This window comes from Pinus tabuliformis, chromosome 6, assembly GCF_031772625.1.
Source record: "Pinus tabuliformis cultivar Carrire ecotype Pingquan chromosome 6, CPIR1, whole genome shotgun sequence".
Taxonomy (NCBI): domain Eukaryota; kingdom Viridiplantae; phylum Streptophyta; class Pinopsida; order Pinales; family Pinaceae; genus Pinus; species Pinus tabuliformis.
The window spans coordinates 1,762,373,654-1,762,392,843 of NC_142292.1; the positions used below are offsets into that span (position 1 = coordinate 1,762,373,654).

The following is a 19,190-nucleotide window of genomic DNA, read 5'->3' on the forward strand; positions in this document are numbered from 1 at the left end:
TTTGCCTTATTTCCCATGGTGATTTGAAAATTCATCCTTTCTTCCTGATAATTCGAAAAACATTCTCGTATTCCTGTCATATGCCAGGAAGCTCCACTATCTATATACGAAACCTCAAAGGAGGTAGAACTCGCTAGGCAAGTGACTTCTTCGTCCAGTCTAGAAGCTAACATAGAATAATCGTGATCGATGTTCCTCGTGCTCTCTTCTTTCTCTGGAGATCTGCGTGAGTACCTCTGAGTTGATGCCTCGGCATCATGCTCCTGACTCATAGCAGATTCTTCTATCCCGTTGCCCGATCTCTGCTCCGATACCACGTGAAAATTTCTAACACGAATTTCTATTGCATTAACTGATTTATTTCACCTACTTATTTCTCACAATAAGTTATTTACGAAACCCTTCACTAAACATTAAAATAAATTCTACCGCAGTTATCACATAATTACATAGAGAAAATAACAGTGATATGCAAGCACAAGAATCAATCACATCAACACAGTTGTTTTTGGACAATTGTCCCCGGAAAAACCTGATGTGGGAAAACCGATGTAGCAGATGAGGGTTTTATTAATCTTTAGCAACAATCACTTTACAAGGAATGATTCCACAGAAAACTGAGGCACTTCTGAAAGAAAACACCTGAGACAAAGTTTCCCCTCCTTCTGGAGAAGTTCTGACAGCTTGGAGACCCTTCACCCACCTTTGCGTCACTTTTGCGTCACTCTGCGCTAGCCTGCGTGAAGATTGCGTCTCCAATGGTGTTGTCTCCCTGCTCTTGCCTCTGTGCTGTCTCTCGAATGCCCTGCGTCACCTCCTCTTCAGTCATTAACTGCTGCTGATGCCCTCCTCTTCCTTCACCCTGCGACTCTCCCTCTGAAATCGAATTCCTCCTTGAGAATCGATTTCCTTCGGGGTATTGAGTATTTGCCCGGTGTGTCTCCAAATGACTCTCAAGTTTTCTCTTATATTTTTCCTGTTGATGAATCAACGACCGAGATTAAGTCTCTAATCAACGGCTAAGATTAAAACAGACTTGATCCTCATCTCTTAGAAGCTTCTCACCCATATCTTTATTAATACCCATTAATATTTTTATTTTCCGAAGTTTAGACTTAGGAAACCATTAAAAATATTAATTATTTCAATAACTCCTCATCTGGGTGGAATTTCTCCAAACGATTTTTGGGTCTTGGAGATCTCATGAGTCATGACTTCTAGCCCCTCCACAAAATTTCGGAGCAAGAGCACATCCGATGCTACCCAAAAACAACAGAGAAGTCGTTGGTAAACAAGGTACAACACCTTATTGAGAAGGAAGCGGCAAAATCTTTAAATGTAGAAATTCAAGTTGAAGAGAAAGGAATGAATACTGATCTAGTGAATATCAAAACTCAAGAAGAAGACAAGTCGGTTGAAGAAAAAACACACTCAGACGTTGTAGTCCAGTCAATGAAAATTTTAAGTAAATATCTGTAACCAACTCAACAACATCAATATTTGATGTAAATCAGGAAATTGCCACACACTCAATAAGGAAAATTCAAAACAAAAGAACTCTTTATCGACATCCAAATCACAAGAGTAGACAACTCAATCAATCTACATCTTTGTATCACTCAGAACATAAACAACAAACTTCTGTTCCGAAGAATACTAAAGTTTGCACAATTCAGTCCAGTGATAGCAATTCATTATAAATTTCCAGTGATCGAAAGATACCACAAAATATTGATTTTGGATGGGTAGATCCCTTTTCAGTGCGACAATTTTGTTTATCACTCAGATGATCCTATCATCATGTATCAACAAAGATGACAATTCGAAGAACTCCGAAAGATACGAAAAGATTAAGAAACAAATGGCACACCTTGTCAAGCAATAAGCTTTGAGGATACAACTTTTTGAAGAGGAAGACAATGTCATGAATAAAATATATATAAAAATGAAAGTAAATAAATATAAATAATAACAATCATAAATAATGAATTATTAACTAATAAGTAGTATTGAAGATTCATGTCTCTAAGGACATGACCATTCGTGAATGGGTACCTACCTAGGTATATAAATGGGACCCTCATCATCTCATATCTTATATCTTCTGTGCATTGTTATATAAATATATTTGTCCTATAATGGATATTTACATATTTCAGGTCTTCTGAAGTATTCTACTGCATTTATAAACTTTGTTCATAACATCATCCCTGGCAGTCTAAATCATCCTTTATCAGCATGTAATGATCCATCTTTTGGCATGTTCGGCATCTCAGGCGTAACACTGATTCCAAGGATCAACTCCACCATGCATAATATCTTCAACGAACTTCATTCAGTGACCAGGCCCTTATAGATTATAAATACTCTGATACCAGATAATGAAAAAATGGGGAGCATGTTAAAGTCTACACAACACAAGGGTGGGTGAAGATGGAAGTTTTTTAAATATTGGAAAGCATCCACATCTAACCTTGGTTGGTCTGATCGGATAACACAAAATAAACAGATACAAGACCTCATTAATAGTGAGAGGTTTGTTGAACTACCAAAAATCCTAACCATAAAACCTAAAAATCTCATCCCAAATCACCATTAATTTTCTAATATTTACAATGATTTAGTGGATTTTTGGATCATTATAGCTAACAGTAGCAATACGAAACCCAAGTATAGATATTTTGCCTGGATACAATATTGCAAATCATCACTGCAAATAGACTCAATGGGTTCTCTTGGATCTCTCTTTTGCACTTGGCAAAAGTATGAACCCCTGAGAGACTAACATGACTTGCTAGAAGGTTACTGACAGTAGTTACTTAAGGTATTTTTACTCTCTTTTTTATTTGCCTTTTTTTTTTTTTCAAATCCTTATTATCTCATTGTAGAGGTTTCCTACTATCACTATGTCTAAATGAGTTTCGTGTGCAGGGGATGAGTATAAGGGGAGTGCTCTCTGCCTTGTCTGCTGCAGCATTAGTGCAGGTATAAAGTCAGTTTGCTAAGCCTTTTATAGTTTTGCATGCCATACTCAACATGAGTCCTGCACCAGGAAAGTGCTTCAGTAGTTTTCCTTTGACTGTTTTAAGAGTGTGTCCAGTTTTCATTTGGTCTATTTGACAATGCATAGGACATATGATATGCAGGGTCTATTTGGCTTTCCATTTCTTATTGCATATCCTTTTGAATATCTATCAAAAGCCTTCGACCTTGGGCGTGTCTTTATCCATTTCTGGTGAGTTTTCACTCAGGATTTTACTGAAGATTATTAATATTCTGCCATGAAGATGTGTGTGGATGTCTGTCTTTGATTCATAGCAAATTCTCACAGATTAATTGCTGAGGTTTAAGTGCATTTGTATATCTTGTGATATAATCCAGATCATATAGTGGTGTGTTTTTCATTTTTCCTGTAACGTGATTAATAAACTGTTGGAAAATATGTTAGCCATTGTCAGTATTTTGATAATGAAGAATAATTGAAAATTTGAATTTTGATTTTTGCCTCCAAAATCTTCAAGTTGGCCTCATTTTATTTTAGGCTGGCTGGGCCCCTTAGAGGCACCTATTCGACCCTCCTTGTAAGGTCTATATATTGGAGATCTTGTTGAGAAATCTAGGGCATGAATAGTTAAAAGATTTCTCTGCTCGATAATTTTTTGTGATATGGTTTTACTTCTGAACTTGTAGTCTTTTCTTCGTTATGTTATTATTGTGTTTTTTTCATCAAGACAATTACCAATGTGCACAATAAAAGACAAGTGACACAGTATGTAGGCTTGTCAGCCAGGGCCAAAACCTCTCACCCCTTGAGAGGAAAACCCGATCAAAGTTCTTCTTCTAGATCTTCAATTAATGAATACCAAGACCATGACAAAGACCTTTGACTCAAGTATCCTCCCAAGATCCTTGTCACTAACCTTGATGCTCTGCCTCTTCCCTTCCTCGACTTTCTTCTTGATCTCCAACTGCTCTTCTTGGCTTCCTCTAGAGAAACTCGGTCTCTATCCTTCACACTGCTTCTTTTTGGCTTCCCCTAGAGAATCTCGGTCTCTAGACTTCACACTGCTCTACTCGGCTATCTCTAGAGAATCTCGGTCTCTAGATCAGAAACCCTAGTCTCTATACTGCTTCTCTTCGGCCTCCTTCTATGCAGCAATAAGTTCTCCTTTGATCTTCTCTTGATGCCTTCGGTCCTTCTTCTTTTGTACCCAAAACGAGTACCCCAGAAGAATACTTCCTTACTTCGCTATACCTAGAAGAATCCTTTCTTCACTATCCCTAGAAGAAACCTTCCTTTGCTATATCTTCTTCGCACTTCTATTGTTGGGCTCTTCTTCGCACTTCTTCTTGATCGAATGCTTGTCGAGTTGCTTGCCTCTAAGTGAGGCCGAGTGTGGCTATATATACACTTCATTACATGTCCTTTAGGCTGACATGATCACAAGTAGTTAGGCTGACTTCTTCTAGCAAGTTCTTCCATCGTTGTAGGCTAACTTGAAGAGGATAAGTGACAAGGTCTTGGAGGATACTTTACATAGATATGTTTGACCTTTTAGAAGGTCTAACATGATTTCATTACATGACAATGACTCTATCATTTTATGACTAGATGACAAATAATTCCTAAAGGCTCTCAATGGGAGTCTTGACTCAAAAACAAAATCTCTTGCTCATGAAACCCATGGAGCAAGTCAATACAATAATTTTATTTTTCTTCTTTACATCTCATTACTGTTGAAAATAGCAACAAGAAATGCTAAAAATAGAAATGCTATAAATAGCATCTCAAGTACCAGTGTTAGAAATAGAAACAAGGAATGATAAAATAGAAATGCTGAAAATAGCATTGCTATACATAGCATTTCGGGATAGATTCCAATTTTAATTAGTCCCTGAATTAAAATTGAGAATTAAAATTCGAATTTAATCTTAGCAGCTGTTTGAAAAATAATTAATTAATTCATCTTGAGTTAATTAGTTGGAGAAAATCAAACATGAAGTCTTTGTGAAGACATGCAACGATTATCCCTTTGATTGAGGAAGTTATCCCTTAATGAAGGAGATCAGGATGAGTTGTACTTTGAGTTGTAATTAGTTAGCTCAGTTCACTGAGTTAAGTCCAGTTAGATTAGTTCTAATAGTTTGTGGAACTGATTATGAGTTCAGTTAGTTAATGCATGCATGCATATAATTAGTGTATTTCAGATAACTGAATATTCTCTCATAAATAACTCATGCATGCCAGTTCAGTGAGAGACCCAGTTGAGATCAGAGGAAGGGACAATGTACTATCAGTGGGAGGAATTTTTCTGTAAAGGAAACTCATCCATGTAGAAGGAATTCATCTCCTTCAGGATTGCACAGTTATTTCAGAGGTTAGAGCAGTGTGTGAGAGATTATTACACACAGGTGGCAACTTGAGGACCCAGGAGAAATTGCGCAAGGAAATAGGAGGCTTGGAGGACTGAAGGAAGGCATATGTTGTGTCTATTCAGTCTATGAGCAGCATTGAGGGATTGTACTGAGAGCTGGATAGCTTGTGAGCTAAAGCTTTGTGTAATCTGGAGATATTTCCACTTTTATGATAATACAGAGATTGGGGTTTTTAGCTGAGGCTTTCCTAGAGCATTCTTCTGTGTTTCATGTGCGATTGAATCTTCTTCTCTGTTATATGTGTTTTGTTTAATCTTGCTCAAAATCGATTAAGCTTCTGCAAGTTTGATTGTAGAAGTAGATTAAATATTTTTCTTTAGTACATTGCATAATCAGTTTAATCTACAGTGAGAATTTCTACATGGTATCAGAGCTAGCTGATCTATAGAGAAATTTCTACAATTACATAAAATCATAATTACATGTCATTATGAAAACCGAACCTAGTTACACTTTTCAACACTCCCTCTTAACTAGGGAGGTATTCATAATGGTACTTGGTCGTTCGGTAACTCATTTGTATAGCATCATATCAACCAACATTGTTACATAGCAATGCCTTGACTAACAACTCCATCTCTCCATAAGATCTGAGCTCAATGCTGGCGAGACCAATGATTTATAAACACTCTCATCATTGTCTCTCTCAGAACATCCCCTACCCGAGTACTCAGGGTGTGTTCCATGAGGACTATTCTTATCTTGGACTCCCCAACCCTCAAAGAATATTGGTCCTCCACGACTACTCTTCTATTGGATTCCCTATCTCATCCTCAAAGAGTATCAGATGCCAAATAATTACCCAATCCTCCATTTTGTCTTCCCAGGTGAAGTCCAAAATGATGTGTCTATCTCTCCCTCTTAAATAGGGAGGACATATTCCAATAAAGGAATGTACCTAAGATCCCTCTTGGCTTAGGAATTTTCAAGTTTCTTTCTAGTAAGAAACTTCTTTCTCTTAACTAGGGACCTACAACAACTCCTCAAGTGGAGATGATGAGACAACCAACTGCTTGAAGAAATCTCTTCTTCGATGTCATGAATTTCTTCTTGGTTGTGGAGTCTTCATCTTTTGCTTCTTTCTTCATGCCATATTTTTCGGAAGGATCTTACATCCTTCTATATGGTTCTCCTGGAGGTCATCCACAGATCTTCCCTTTGGCAGTCCTACATAAGCCCATCCAGATATTAGTTTAAAAATAATAAATGAACACTTAAATCAAACATTACCTTTATGATAGTCTTTCATCATGACATCTTCCTGTACGTATCAGCGTCCTGCATTCATTTTGACAAATCTCCCAAATATATCCATTGTCAAGGGTCTCCATTTTCTTTTCGACTCTTATTAGAGTCTTCATATCTTTCTGGGAGATATTCCAGTTAACTCTTCTTGGTATCTGTTAAATTTTGGTATGTTCTATGCTTAGAGCAATTTACTTCAATTTTTCATATTAGCCCACTGACAATAATCAGATTAGCAATCACATCAGCATGATAGTAAAGTGCATAAAGACAATTGCCAGCAATATAGCTTTGAGGACAAAGCTTCTGAAGGAAGGGGCTATGTTATGAATATAATTCATAACAATTAAATAAATAAAATAAATATAAATATTAAATAATCAAATATTAGTTAGGCTAAATAGTCATTAAGTTAAGTGAAAAGGCATGTCTAAAAGACATGCCCATTCATGAAAGGTCACTTGTTGAGGTATAAAAGTAGGGCCTCATTGTAAACATTCATATCATCTTATGCAACTTTATATATTAATAAATTATTATTAAAATACCTCTTGTGTATTTTTAACAATTAAGTCTTCAAGCTATCAATTTTCTTGCTTCAGCAATAGTTTTTATGTTACGAAGTCTTGATTCTTTGTAAGACTCTTTCCTTTGGTTGTTATATGACATTGCATGCCCTATCATTGAAAATATGCAAAACCCTAAATTATAACATTCCTTTAATTTAGTTTAGTTGTAGTGTGCTTGCAATATGGTGATGATTTATTTGAACCGTCTAGGCTTTGTTGACACCTTATCCCATCATTAGGCCTCATTCATCATCTTGAGCCATTCTTTTGGCATATCCTTTAGGTGAGCCTTTTAGAGAAGCCTCGTGGTGCAAACAACACTAAATAACTGGAGAAGGGTTACTGAGGTGACAATGGTGGCTGATCTCTTGTTGTCCTAATGCTTGTATCCACCTAGTGAGGCTTTGCAGTAGTCCTGCTAGATTTTGCAACAACAATGCTAATAGGAAAAATTTTGCATCTAAATGAGATGTTGTATGTTCCTCGTATGATTAAAATTCTTTTTTTTGTTTCTTGTCTAATTTTTTTGGAGTGTAGGGTTGATTTTGATGATTAGGAAGTTGGAACCTTGATCTTGGTCAAGTGTTTGCAAGAGGAGTGAGGAAGGTTGGCCTATATAGATCGCTGGTAGATCTAGTGAATCATAGAGCTTTGTTGACCAACAATGGCGATCCATGTAAGCTTTGGCATAGAAGATTTGGTCACCTGAATTATGGTTCCTCACCTCTTTTGAAGGACATGGTGGTTAGAGTCCTTGGCTTCAAGGCGGTGAAGAGAGGAATGTGCACTTGGAAAGCATGCCAAGGGTGCTTTCCTAAGTAGTGAGTGTAGTCAAGAGGGACTCTTGATCTGATTCATTCAGAGGGTTTGTGGACCCATGTCATTGAGTTCATTGATAAGAATCTTTATTGTTACTTTCTTTGATGATTCTTCTAGAAAGACTTGTATATTTTATGAAGACCAAGGATGAGTTTTTTAATAAGTTCCAAGTGTTTAAGCTCTTGTTTGGAACCATATAGGTAGGAAGATCAAGATAGTGAGATCAGGGTTGCGGGAGAGCACCGCCCCCCCTCGCCCCCACAAACCCGCTACCAATTCGCGCTCCGCTCGGGAGCTACTCAGGTGCTAGTCAGGAGCGCGCTCCCTTTAAAAAAATGCTCCCTGGTTTTTAGGGAGCAATTAGGGGAGCTACCTAGTCTTTTTTGCAGTAACATTCCAAATGCAATTGTTTTTCAAAGAAACAAATAATTTTTGAGTAGGGCAACCTAATTATTAGGCCTATGGCCCTATTATTGATATGCCATTCATGGTAATGTTAAATTCTTAAAGTAAAAGTGACATTCTCCTTAATCTTCATTTTCATCCTTTTACTTAAATTTTTAACATTACCATGAAATGACTTAGGATGTTTGAGAGTGGTTCCGACCTCATTGGCTTTCATACGAAGAAAGTAGAATTTTAGATCTCATTCAAAATCTAGTAGACTTATCAGCTTTTCAGGATTTCAGGATTGGGGGGATTGCAATGTTTCCATTGGATTTTGTCATGTATTAGGGTATGTAACTCATATTTAATCAAGAGCACCAATCCCTCTATGTACCTTGATGTTAGTGACATTGGTTGTTGAGCTCCTCTATCATGACCCTACTAAAAATGTATCCATCACTCAAACAAAATCTTGACTTGACATGCTATGTTTTTTCTATCTTATGTTAATGCTTAGAGGGTGATATTAATGACAAAGATCCCTATACAGATCCAGAGGTAATGACAAAGATACCTCTGGAGTCTGGATATTAATGCTTAGAGGGTAATATTAATGACAAAGATCCTGATTTTCCAACAAGACTAAAAAACTAGACATTTCTCGTGGTGGCAATAGGCCCAAGCATTAGCATTAGCAATAGATAATAGATTTACTTGTCTTTTCTAGTTTCTAGTAGTTTTTATAACTGTTGACTCTTTCATATTTATTATGATATTTTTTGTAAACAATATATGACAATTTAAGTTTGAAGTTGGCAATTATAACTCATTGGTAATGAATTATGAATATGATGCTTCGTGAAAGTTGAAAGTTGTTTCATTTCATTTCATGTTAAATATTATTTGTTGTAATAGTTACACTTAGCTTACAAGTACTACTTTCGTGATCAATGTTGATAAACGTTATATATTGAATTTTGAAAGCTTGAAACTTTAAGGTTGATGAATCATGAGACTCAATATGTTGTATGTTACTAACTTGTGGACGTGGTTGATGAAGATTATAACTTCTAGATGATTGTTGTTATATGGTTCAATCTATGTTTTTTTATGTTTTTTATATCTAATTCATCATTCTACATGCTTTTGTTGGCATATATGCACCAAAATATAAAAAATATATATTATATAAAAAATCGCTCCCAAATCAGGAGCTTCTAAAAATGTCACTCTCGCTCGCGCTCCCAAGTAACCTTGAGTGAGATCATATAATGGAGGGAACATACCTCTAATAACTTTGGCTCTTTTGTAGAAAAACATGGATCAAGAGGGAGTTGATAGTGCTATACAACCTGCAATATAATTGTTCGTGACTTAGATCTGCCCACATCCCTTTGGTAGAAGCATTTTGTACAGTAGGTTACGTACTAAATAGATGTCCTCCCAAGGTGTTGAAGAACAAGACTCTAGAGGAAGTATTCATAGGGGAGAAACTAGATGATCCTCATTTCAGGGTGTTTGGGAATCTAGTTTACATTCATGTTCGAAAGAATAAAAAGATGAAGCTTGAACCCTCTAGCTTGAAGGGACTTCTAGTTGGCTATAGTGAGTCATCTAAGGCTTACAAGATCTATGTTCCTTCTTAGAGGAAGATGGTAATAAGTTGGGATAGGTTCCAAGGGATTGATTGAGAAGGAGAAGCTTACCCAAGTATTGATCCACAAGTTTTGAGGAGTTCAAGTATAGGTTAGACATATTCTATCATAGGAATATATGTGTCTTGCATAGACATTGTAGGAGGTTGAGCAACAAGTTGGTGCCTTAAAGGCTTCCTTTTGGGTATGCCATTCCCTTGAGAATTTTCCTAGTTATTTTACACTTATATTTTCCATCATTGATGTAGAGCCTTCTAGTTATGAGGTCATAGCAAGGGTGTAGGTATGGCAGGATGCCATAGTGGAGGAGTAACTCCATTGTGATGAATGATTTGTCTGAGATAGTGTGAAGACTAGAGGGGAAATCAGTGGTGGTTCTCTGTTGCTATACAAGTTGAAGCATGTAGCTAATGGCACCATTAGGAAGTGCGAGGCTCGATTTGTAGTTAGAGGATTTTTCCTAGAAAAGGGAGTTGATTGTAAGGAGACCTTTGCTCCAGTTGCTAGGTGTACTTATATTAGGACCTTTATGTCTTTAACATCTACTTTGGTTAGTAGTTATATTAGATGGATGTTTAACACGATGTTCCTTAATGGTTTGATTGAGGAAGAAATCTACATAAATCAATGGAGAGGGTTTGGGGTGCATGCGTGTGAGATCCATTTGCAGATTGAAGAAAACCCTTTACGAGCTAAAGTGGACAACCTATGCTTGGTACTCTAGGATTGTTGATGAGTACTTATTCAATTTGGTTTTTAGCAAAATCGTTGCATATCCCAATTTTAATTACTTATGTGATAGATCTGATTTGTTTTCTTTGGTCCTATATGTAGATGATTTGATACTTATAGGGAGTTCAAAGAAGTTCATTGTGGGGTGCAATGCTACGTTGGCTCAAGAATTTGACATAAAGAACATTCGACTGATGCATTATTTCTTGGGTGTAGAGTTGTGATGGGTTACAAGTGAAGTTTTCCTTAGGTAGGGAAAATAGACAATGGAGACCTTGAAAAGGTTCCACATGTTGGATTGCCCATGACCATTCTTATGATGCCAAATATGAAGTTGCATGGCAACTTGGATTTGAATTTAGATTTTAGTAGTTCACTGGTTCCGTGATGTATTTACTTGACACTAGACGTGATATATGTTTTGTAGTGAACACCGTGATCTAATTCATGGTTGAGTTGAGGCATATTCATTGGATAGCTACAAAACATGTTCTTCTATATTTGAAGGGCATAGTACATTATGGTTTTAGATATGTTGGAGATGGTGAGTTTGATGTTTCATGGATTTGTTGATTTTGATTAAGTAGATGTAGCTGATAGGAAGAGTACTTTAGGATATTGCTTTAGTTTGAGTTTAGCAGTGATTTCTTAGTTCAACGGGGAACATGCTTCATTGACAGAGTACATGCAAGCCAACACTTCTAGTTGTGAAGCCATATGGCTTCATTTGTTAGTTGTATAGCCACTAGGTGAGATGTTGGAGCCTACTACGATCTACTATGAATCAAAGTACTATCAAACTCCTTGAGCATCCAATGTTTCATGAGTGCCCCAAGTACATTGACATTAGATACCATTTTCTTAGAGATAGGGTCCAAAAGAGAGTAATTTCTCTAGTGTATATTTAGACAAATCAATGGATTACATATATCTTGACTAAACCCCTGGCCAAGGGAAATTTCGAGATCTTCAAGGAGAAACTTAGATTGGCGGAGAACACTTTCCTCGATAAGGAGTTCTAGAAAGTGTATGTTGGATAGTATTTTACAATACCATGATACACTCAAGTTTCAACAAATCTGCACAACATTAATTTCCGTGTAGCATGATGGTTTCTAGATGAGGGTGCAAAAATAGAATAGACTAGGAGGGAGAGTCAAGCCACATCTTTATTTATAGGTTTTCAGTAATGAGGGTGAATGCATGCATACATGCATATGCTATTTATAGATAGGGCAGGGTAAGATTATCCTTAGATTAAGTTCTAGGCAATTGCATGTTGTTTATAGGTTAAATAAAAGAGTTTGCATGCAAGTGCATGTGTTAGTGTCAGTTTATTAAGAAATTTTCTAATTGCAGCTTAAGTCTACGTCCGATTAGGTGCATCCATGTAGATAAGGGCACACATGTCTAGGAGGATGTGTGCTTTTATTCCTTAGATCATCTCGAGTTGAGGCACTGTTGCTGCAAAATCTAGCAGGCCCAATGCAAAGCCTCACGCGGCGAAAGGCCAGACCTTATAGCAATAATGAAGAAGGGTTGCCATTGTCACCTCAACAACCACCCTTCCATTCTTTAGTGGGATTTAAACCACAAGGGAGGCTTCCCTAAATCACCTATAAGGGTATTCTAATACTAGGGCTCAAGGTGATAAGTTTTTAAAGGTCTAAAGATGGATAAAGAGCTTGGCAGGGCCAAAGATGACCTAGGTTTTCAATGCTAAGGTTCAAGCACTCTAAAGTTAGACCAATAGATGGGCTACTATAAGTTAGGGTTTGGATGATCTTCAATAATATGGCATGCAATGTGATATAATAGCCTAAGAGAAGCCTTCAAAATGGTCTTCAACAGGAATGGAGTAACGACTTCAAATAGTGACTAGGGAAAATGTGAACTTTCTGGATACCTAGAAGGTGCTGTTAAACCAATTAATTATTTCTTGTTACTTGTTCATGACAAATTAATTCTTCTAATGAATGTAATGAATAAGAAACATGGACAACATCGTTCAAAAAATAAATTACATGAGAAACCAATCATACAATTGACACGAGTATTTTTGGACAAACATCCCTAGAAAGACCCCAATGTGGGAAAACCAGTTTTCAGATCTGAGGGTTTATATTATTATCATCAGCAAAAATTATTATTGAGAAATTAACACTGCTTGCATGACACTGGAAAGGCTTTGACAATATTCTATCTTCACTTCTGCTAATCAATTCAACATGGAAAACCCCACAACTTCCCTTTTAGCAATTCGCATTGCCTCCAACAACTCGCACTAACACTCTAGCAATTTGCACTAACCTTCCGAAAATTCGCATTGTCTCCTGGCAAACTCGGATTTCCCTCTGGAAAATCGATTTGCCTCCTAGAAAAGTCAAACAACCTCTAGCAAACTCGCATTGGAATTTGGAAGACTCGCACTGCCTCCTGGAAATAATTTCAACCTCTACCCCTACGAATTTACTGAGCAACTTGACCCTCCTCCTGAAGCTCACAACCTCATTGGAAAAACTCGGCCTCCTGTAGAAAATCACTGATAGCAAAAGACTACGAAAATTCTTCTCCCAATCATTGCTATTGAAACGCTCTTAGTGTCCTCCTGAAAATCACCCCCTTGATGTGTGCTCTATTTGCAATGCTGCCCATCGATCTCCCTTTATAATCTCTCATTCACAAATGAATGCCCATGCTTAGAAGTTCATTCAATCCTATCGATGGCTAAGATCATCTTAGAAACTTTCCACAGGCGCCGAGAGGTAAATTGATTTATCCCAACTAATGTCAATTAATTATCCACTTTCCCCAAGTTTAGACTTAGAAAATATTTAGAAAATCACTAATTGATTTAATTAAGATATTTTCCCTAAGTGAAACTTTGGAAAAATTACATGGGCTTGGAGATAATTAATTCCTTTGTGTTCCTAGCCTCATTGACACCTCTCAAGACTTGAACACTTGTACGAGCTACAATATTTATCACTCCCTCTTAGCGAGGAAGGTGTTCTCCACAACACCCAAGATATCCCTAAAGAAAACAAACTTTCCTTTATTCAAGGCTTGCGTCAAAATCTCTGCCACATGCTGATTTGTAGTCACATATTGTAGTCAAATTGATCCATACTATACACATTTGTCGATGAAATGGTATTTGATGTTTGTGTTTCGACCTATCATGAATACTGGATTCTCAGATAGCTTGACGTAGCTTTAATTATCACAGTGGATAATGGTTGACTCCATCTTTTGACCAAACAATGCCACTAGCAGCTTATGAAGCCAAATGGCCTCACATGTAGCCATGCTTGCTGCCATTTACTTTGCTTTTGCAGAGTTTATTGCAACCGACTACTGCTTCCCGCTGTACCAATAGACAACCCCTGATCCATGTTGAAGTAACACCCAAATGAGCTTAACAAGCCACCAAAAGATGTGATTAGGGCTAATGGGTGCTACATACTCCAGGATGCATTTTAAAGTTCATGTGCAAGCCTCTAAAGTTACTCCATGCCAACATGTCATGTCCATGGTGTCCTACGCCACCCTTAAAGGAGAAAGAGGGGTGATGTGGCACTCAATAACTCAAGCGTTGGGGCTCCAAGGTGATGTACAAGCCCTCCCTTGTCATCTCAAGGATGACCATCATCATCTAGGCTCTAGAACAAGTGATGCCCATCAAACAGTGTCAAGGTTAGCTTGGGGCATGCTGGGTCCACTGGGCACATCATCAATATCTCTAACACTAAACTTCATACGCTCAATGTTTCAGCATCTCGGGGCCCCTCATGGTGTCAAGGATCATATGTGGTCATCAAATATCCTAATGCTCTACTTTGGGTAGGCAACACTGCATCAAGGTCAATCTCTCTCTCTGCAATGGATAGTACGACCTCTACTTCTCTGCTAAGAAGTTGGGGCAATCAACTCAAGAAGCCATCTAATCTTGTGATGAGAACCACTTGAGAAAACCCTCTCAAGATCAAGTGAAAGTCAACAATCATTAGGCAACAAAAACCATAGATGCATCATTATGGACTATAATGTTAGGGGCACAATAATACTTCGCACAAAGATCACCTTCAAATATCTAACTATACCAAGTGTCGTATAAGTGTTCCATCTCTTGTGTTGGGGTTTGCTAGATGGATAACCCTATTAGATGTTTCTAGCCCCCAAGGGGAAGTGACAAGTCCTAGGTTAACCATCAATCCATAGGTGCATGTGAAGATGGTGGCAATGGAGTGGACGTGACTTCAGGATGGGGCATAACAAAGGGGGTGCCATCGCCAAGTGACCAACTAATGGTGGTCCAACATCCCGAGTGTATAGATGTAGGGAGGGAACAATTATGGAGGCATGAGTTACCGCTTTCCTCGTCTTGCTTTTTCCATATGTTTGGCGCACCTTTTACTTCTTTATGATAATGCTTTGATTTCGTTGCATAGCTCAGGAACCCAAGCTTGCTTTTAGAGATTTAGCATGTATTACCCTTTAATGATGAGGTAGTTGTTGCTCATCAAGGTTGCGACAATACAAGGGTTCCTTTTTGTGGATGAAGCATCATGTGGTCTAGGAAGCATGTGATCGCTAATGAGCGGGGTAGATCTCATGGCAGGGTTTTGCCCACGCGCTAATTTTTTGTCCCAACCATATTTTGCATTTTATCTATTTTTTCATCATGGCTTTCTTTTTCTTTCACCTTTCTTTTAGCTACATCAACCTGTAGTGCAAAGTTTTCTAGCCCAGACTCAAGTACAAGGATGAGAAGGTGCCAATCCCCATGGGCATTGACCACTAGTCTGAAGAATGGATATGGAATAAAGGAAAGATAAAAAGTGGTAAGTATGGAATATCATGGGCACACTACGTCAATCAAAGTCTCCACAGTAGTATCCTTCCTAGAACCCTAAGGCCTCAGAGGAGGTCCCACTAGACTAGAGTCAAAGACTAAGCTCCTAGGTAAAGTGAAGGAACAAGAATCCAATCAGTATCGTTTAGTCATCTAGTTCATCCCTTGATTCATATTAGTACGTGCCAAAACATTAAGTAAAGGCATATTATTACAAAATGGTTAATGTACGTACCAATAGATGACCTCACCTTTGTTCAAAAAGGAATGTTGTATGGGAGAAAGAATTCTAGTTGGAGCAATATGTGGAGGATCTATGGTATCATGTTAGGTGCTGATCAATAGGGCTGTTGTTTGGCTCGCTGTCTAAGGAGGAGACAAATTTCTCCTATGGGTTACCCACTTTTTGGTGGGTAACATGGACAATGGTCACATGGAACGGGGTGTCAAATGTTAATTTTTCACAATATTCTATGTTGTAATAATCACTTAAAACAATATCATCCAATTTCATTCACCCCAGTAACAATTAAGCAATTATTGATAGAATAGTAAACATTAAATGCACAATGGAAGATAGCCAAGCATAGTGAGACACAGAGATTTAGGTCAGAGGCCACGGAAAAACCCCACAAGGGAGAAAACCTAGAATCATTTCTTCTTCTATTAGTCAATTAGTGTTCAACATGAGATACATAGTCCAATAATACATCCATAAACTATTGAAAGTCAAATTTTTGACTTTCCAAGTCAACCAAAATCAATCAATTTAGAGAGAATCAAATCTAGTCAACACATATGCCTATAGAAGATAATCAAACTTCAGTCAACGAACCCTGCAATTTTTGGTCAACTATCACAGTCAAACCATGTGGTCAATGCAAGTCAACGAGCGAGAATTAGGGCAGAACTTTGGTCAACACAAAGTCAAAGATACCACAAAATATTCGACCTCCTTAGTCAAAAATTCGATCAACCTATCCAAAACTAGTTTGCAATGTTCTCTCAATGAGAGAGATTTGATTGCAGTCAAACCATAGTCAAACAATGTGGTCAACCTCAAAAATGTGCCCAAAAATTCGGTCAAAGTCTCTTGCAATTTAGCCTTCCAAGACAGTCAAGAATTTGGTTAAAGCGACAGAGAAATAGCCCAGTCAAAGAGAGTCAACATTGGTCAATGTAGGCAAAAAATAGATCAGAAAGTCAACTCGGTCAAAATAGAAAGAAGCCTTCTTCTCCTTCTCATGTATGAACCCTTGCAAATTTCAGATAAGATTGTGTGATGTGTGATGATGCCAAATGACCTCCAATGTTTGGTCTATTTATATGTGTCTTTAGAGGGTCAACTTACTCTTGTGGGGCTGACATGAACATGTTGAGGCCAACTTGGTCAAAGCCCAAAAATAGAAATTTCCTTCATTGTTTTGATGATGAAATTCGACCCAAAGCTGCCCATTTTTAACACTCCCTTTCAGTTAGGGAGAAATTTCTGGCTGCACCATAAGTCTCTTCTCCGATGTACATGTCTCAACATAAGAGAAGCTCATCTTGTCTCATCTCATCTCATATCGGCTAAATAATGATGACTCAATCCATAGAAGAAGAAGAATGATCCACACGACAATAGGGGAGATTGATTTACCGCAACCAGGTCCATCGTAGTCATAAGTGACCTTGGTAAAGATTACATGCACCCTATGTCCACTGACTAACCCTCACCCAACGTGATCCTCAGTAATCAAGTGGTAGAACTCTTGCACCACCTTAATCAAGTCCATGGAAATCACGTCCGACTTTGGTAAAGATCACACGCACCTAAGACTCCTCACCCACTGGCCAGATGGGTTTCAATCGTGGCAAGCTTAATCATCTCAGTATGGCCCTTGGTCAATAATGACTTGAAGGTGACTTGTGGGTAGGATGCACACTAGGGCATGGTCTTAGCCAAGTCTATGACTTCAAGGAGTACCCTCACACTCAGGAGCCTCGCTGCTCATTCCCCCCTCACCAAGTCCATGCCTAGTCAAAATACTAAGGGAAGAGCATATACTTTGTTCTCGATCAACAATGTTCCCTCTCGGGGATAGATACATTCACTTGCACTCCAAGCCGCTCTTTGTAGAATAGGAACTTCACTTCTAGCAAAAGCTTGGTGAGAATGCAACCTGCTCATTTGTCGAGACCTGTTGGAGCCTCACTGCTCCCATCTGTACCATATCTCTGATATAATGGTACTTGATCTCGTTGTGATTTGACCTATCATGGAATACTAGATTCTCTGAAACTTTGATCCCACTTTGATTGCCACAATATATCACGGTCATATCTGGCACAAGATCAAACAACTCTGCAAAGAGCTTCCACAACCACACTACCTCATAACTAGCCATACTAGTTGCAATGTACTCTGCCTCGGTTGTACTGAGAGTGACAGATTTCTGCTTCTTGCTCATTCAGGAAATCATGGCAGACCCCAAGCTAAAACAACACCTTGATGTGCTCTTCCTGTTAGTAATGCTCCTAGCCCAATCTGCATCTGTATATCCATGCAGTCTCAAATCATCACCAGAGGCATATCTCAGTCCATAATTGATCGTCCCATGTAGATATCTCAACACATGTTTTGTGGCCACCCAGTGAGCATGCAAAGGTTCCACCATGAACTGGCTCAAGGTGTTAATAGCAAAACATATATTTGGTCTTGTGTTGACCAGAAACATCAAAGCCCCAATCAACTGCCAATACATAGAAGGATCCACTAGATCTAGTCCCGCAACTTCACCACATAACTTCTTGAAGTTTGCCTCCATCAGTGTGGCCATGGATTTGCAATTTGCAATCCACCATCCCAAATCTCTCCAAGCGTTTAACAACATATTTTCCTTGGCTAAGGAAAATCTCTCTATTAATTTTGGCAGCTCAGGGACAAATTCCCTCCTTTGGACAATCTTCCTCATCTAGGAAAACACCTACTAGCGCTCAGAAGAATTTAATTTGGTTAAGGAAAAATATATTTTAATATGAAAACCCCCATGTGCACAAAAAGGATAGGTCAACCCAAAAGGAAATTGGTCAAGTGACCCTCATTTGGAGATCATCATTCTTCTTTCTTTGGTTTGGCTCACACAGGTCTGGAGTTGGTTTGTGGAAGTTCGTTTGCACAGGTTTGAAATTGCAAGGTCTGAAGCTCGCATGTGTGATCTAGGGTTTTGATTTGCAGCTGCAGGGTTGTCACAAAGAATTTTTTGTTGCAACCGCAGGCACGCATGCTTATCCATGCAGTTGGAGGGTTTCAATCGCACACATGTACAATCTCTTCGTGCGGTTGGAAACTAAGATTTTATTTTTACAATTGACCGTAGATCATGACAGTTGTGACCATTGACCATAGGCTTCTGAATCATGATATTGATCAACATTATTGCTGGGTTCATCTTTGAGATATTATTTGGTTGATTTTTGTTGGATAGTCTTGTGGATAAAGAATTGGAT

General features: G+C 38.2%; 1 protein-coding gene across 2 annotated transcripts in view; it reads left to right on the forward strand.

Moving 5' to 3' along the window:
- The window catches only part of LOC149265985 (dol-P-Man:Man(5)GlcNAc(2)-PP-Dol alpha-1,3-mannosyltransferase-like), a 374,817-nt gene that overhangs the window by 202,829 nt on the left and 152,798 nt on the right, over positions 1-19,190 (forward strand). For both annotated transcript variants that reach the window (XM_089429913.1, XM_089429915.1), the window contains 2 exons: positions 2,932-2,985; positions 3,147-3,235. In XM_089429913.1, the coding sequence (XP_089286039.1) occupies positions 2,932-2,985; positions 3,147-3,235 (143 nt within the window). The remainder of the gene's footprint in view (positions 1-2,931; positions 2,986-3,146; positions 3,236-19,190) is intronic.